We start from the raw sequence: 3,028 nt of genomic DNA, 5'->3' as shown, positions 1-3,028 counted from the left end.
GAGAAAATGCCTTTGATGGAGATGGATTTTTGTATGTTCAAGGCCTTGAAGAATCGGTGTCCTATTAGTGCCTTAAAGAACATTACTCCGTATGAGGCTTGGTATTAAAAAATAGCCTTCAATTAGTTATCTTTGTGTCTTTGGTTGTCTTGGCTTTCCTCACATTCCTCGAGAGTTACATGGGAAGCTTGGTGCTAAGGCAAGAAAATATATTTTTTTGGAGTATAATAGTGGCAGTAAAGGCTATATAATTCAAAATCCTATTACAAATAAGATTTTCAAAAGTCATAATTTAATATTTGTGGAAGTTTATGCTCAACCTATCATTACTTTTGATGTACCTCATGTACAAACATAGGGTGTATTTGAAGGTTTGCTTCCTTCATTTGTGGATACCCAAGAATTATAACAGATTGATAAAATACACAATATTTGTTTTATGGGCACCCCCAAGGGACGTTGACACTTATTTCGTATTTGTATTCACGAAGTTAAAAGATGACTACATATTTTTGACATTTTGTGGATTGAAATGTATGAATATTAATATAATATTAGAATTAATGTATGAGAAGAGTGATTATAATGAGATATAAATACTAAATCATTACAATTGTCAATCTAGTTGGACTTGATAGGACACATCATCTTGCTTAGGTGGCAATGATGATGTGTGTGCCCTTCTAACATAGAGTCTGCAAAGGCACAACTCAATACAGGTGTCAACCTAGCTGGACTTGGTAGGAAACATCATCTTGTTTAGGTGGCAGTGATGCTAGAGTATCTTACTCAACCTTCACACCACATCCCCATTCTTGCAAAGGAATAGGGTGTGCATAAAAGTAATTCTCAAGGCCTCGTCATTGACACCAAGCTGTGGGCTGTTGTGGACGTAGCCTAGCGAGCGGGGCTCGGCGATGCGATCAACACCAAAAAAAGATCCAGATAGCGAGGCTGCGCCGAGGCATTTTCTGGGCTCGTCGTCAAGCTCACCCTCCAGCTCTCTCTCTCTCTCTCTCTCTCTCTCTCTCTCTCTCAGAGCGTGAAGGGAGGTGAGCCATGAGGCCGGGAGCGGCGGTGCTGGGTGTGGCGATGGTGGTGATGGCTGTGGTGATGGGTCCCGAGCCTTGCCATGGCGTACAGATGCAGTACCATCTACCTCAGCTCCTCCGCTCTCATGCGCACTTCCAGCCGCTCATTCTTCAGCAAGACAGCGGCCCCCTCTGGTTCACCCAAACCCTCGACCACTTCAACCCTCAGGTACTTCCAACCCTGGCACATGGTCATATTTAGCATTACCTCTGCCAAAATGTTAATAGTGTTTTTTTTCTTTTTGCAAAGAGCAAGTGTTGCATTTCACCCTTACAACAGTGATAACTCTCTCTAACTCTTTCCATGATGCCTTCTGTAATGAATGTCTTCACAGGATTATCGAACTTTTCAACAACGGTATTATGAGTCGGTCGACTACTTCGTCGATCCTAATGGCCCCATTTTTCTTGACATTTGCGGAGAGTATAGATGTCGAGGCATCAGGGATAGCTTCTACTTGGTATGTGTTTTGTTGATAATATATGAGTGTTTCTTCATGCAAAACATCATAACATAAAATATGATAGCCTACGAAAGATGCCATGTGTTTCAATGAGATTAACAAGCCAGGCAGGGATAGTTCAAAGACTAGTTTATATAAAAGCCAGATACACGGGAAGGTGGAGAGGGAGACACGCTCCCCTCCTTGACCCTTATGACATCTACAATGCATTACATAAAAAGGACAGTGGTTGTATGCCTAAGCAAGAACATCTCGGTCCACCACACTCGAGCATTTCCTTCTTGCAAAAAAGGTGTGATATGTATACAAGGGAAGTATGAAAACATTCTTTGGCTAGTTACAAACATGGGTTTATTGATTATAGCATTTTGCCTTATGTGTTTGTGAGCCAACATGCAAAGGGATCAATGCCCTCCATAGACCTCATCGCTTTCAATACATGCATTTGAAAGGAGAAAACTAACAATTTCATATAATTCTAACCATCATTTACTTCTTAGACATGTGGGTTTGTAGACATTGGCAGAAGAAATGGAAGCTGCATATGTGACTCTTGAGCATCGGTACTATGGGGATAGCATCCCAGGACAAGATTTAAGCACAGAAAATCTTGCATATCTTAGTACAGGGGAAGCTTTATATGACCTTGCAAACTTTCGCAATTACTATCAGGTATGTATGTGAAAGCTTACATTTGACCTTATTACCAAGTAATTTCAAATGTGAAAATTTTTCCACTTAGCTAAGAAATTGCACTTGCGCTAATATCACATGTTAATGTAATTTTTTATGGGTATCATTAGAAAAATTATTGACCAATTTGATCTTTAAGATTAGCATAGGTCTCAAGTTTGTGCAAACATGTCTAGCCTTGCACATCTCTACACATGTGCACGAAAGTGCACACACACATACACATTTCTTTTGCTTCTTTTTTATGTTCACGTTGTGAAATTTCAATTTGAAACAGAAACTCCTCTATTCTATATCGTTATTGGTACACAAAGGCCCCTTATATACTACCCTTGACGATTGAAACAATCATCCATTTTTCAAATAAATTGCCATATGTATTTAATTGTCAGTGAGCTTTGCAATAGTAAGTGAAGACCTTCTTTTTTGAGCTTACATGCTACCTTACTTGTGTTTGATTGACTCTCAAATCAATAGATTTGAATCTCTATGTACTCGCTGTATATTATCTCTCTCTCTCTCTCTCTCTCTCTCTCTCTCTCTCTCTCTCTCTCTCTCTCCACCCCCTTCACCCTCCTTTCTTTTTTTACAACAAAAGTTGAAAAACCCTTTGCACCACTCAAATGGTGTTGAGTTTGAAGGTAAGGATATGACTAAGATCCATAGCAGTTCCAAAGGCAAAAGGTGAGAAACTTTACAAAACTAGACATTAACGAAAAAGCTACATTACCTAAAAAGACCATGGAAAAAACCTCTCTTACAGAGATTAAAGGGTGCATT

At 39.5% G+C, this 3,028-nt stretch overlaps 1 protein-coding gene across 1 annotated transcript; it reads left to right on the top strand.

Moving 5' to 3' along the window:
* The first annotated feature begins 778 nt into the window (after positions 1–778).
* On the top strand, positions 779–2,577 carry LOC147446418 (putative serine protease EDA2). Its single transcript, XM_086526226.1, has 3 exons — positions 779–1,260; positions 1,427–1,552; positions 2,072–2,577. Exons 1-3 carry the CDS (start codon positions 1,060–1,062, stop codon positions 2,237–2,239), a joined length of 495 nt encoding a protein of 164 aa, XP_086382352.1. The 5' UTR covers positions 779–1,059; the 3' UTR covers positions 2,240–2,577.
* The last annotated feature ends 451 nt before the right edge of the window (positions 2,578–3,028 follow it).

The sequence above is a fragment of the Adiantum capillus-veneris genome, chromosome 12, assembly GCF_014529385.1.
Source record: "Adiantum capillus-veneris isolate H3 chromosome 12, ASM1452938v2, whole genome shotgun sequence".
Classification (NCBI taxonomy): Eukaryota; Viridiplantae; Streptophyta; class Polypodiopsida; order Polypodiales; family Pteridaceae; genus Adiantum; species Adiantum capillus-veneris.
Note: the sequence above shows the minus strand (reverse complement) of the source record. Positions and strands in the feature narration are given on the sequence as shown.

What these genes read in the sequence shown, in the direction of transcription:
- LOC147446418 (XM_086526226.1), top strand. Translation starts at nt 1,060, where the DNA reads ATGAGGCCGGGAGCGGCGGTGCTGGGTGTGGCGATGGTGGTGATGGCT. An exon ending in TCGACCACTTCAACCCTCAG is followed by an intron (nt 1,261 to 1,426) that starts GTACTTCCAACC and finishes ATGTCTTCACAG; the next exon opens with GATTATCGAACTTTTCAACA. An exon ending in TCAGGGATAGCTTCTACTTG is followed by an intron (nt 1,553 to 2,071) that starts GTATGTGTTTTG and finishes GTGGGTTTGTAG; the next exon opens with ACATTGGCAGAAGAAATGGA.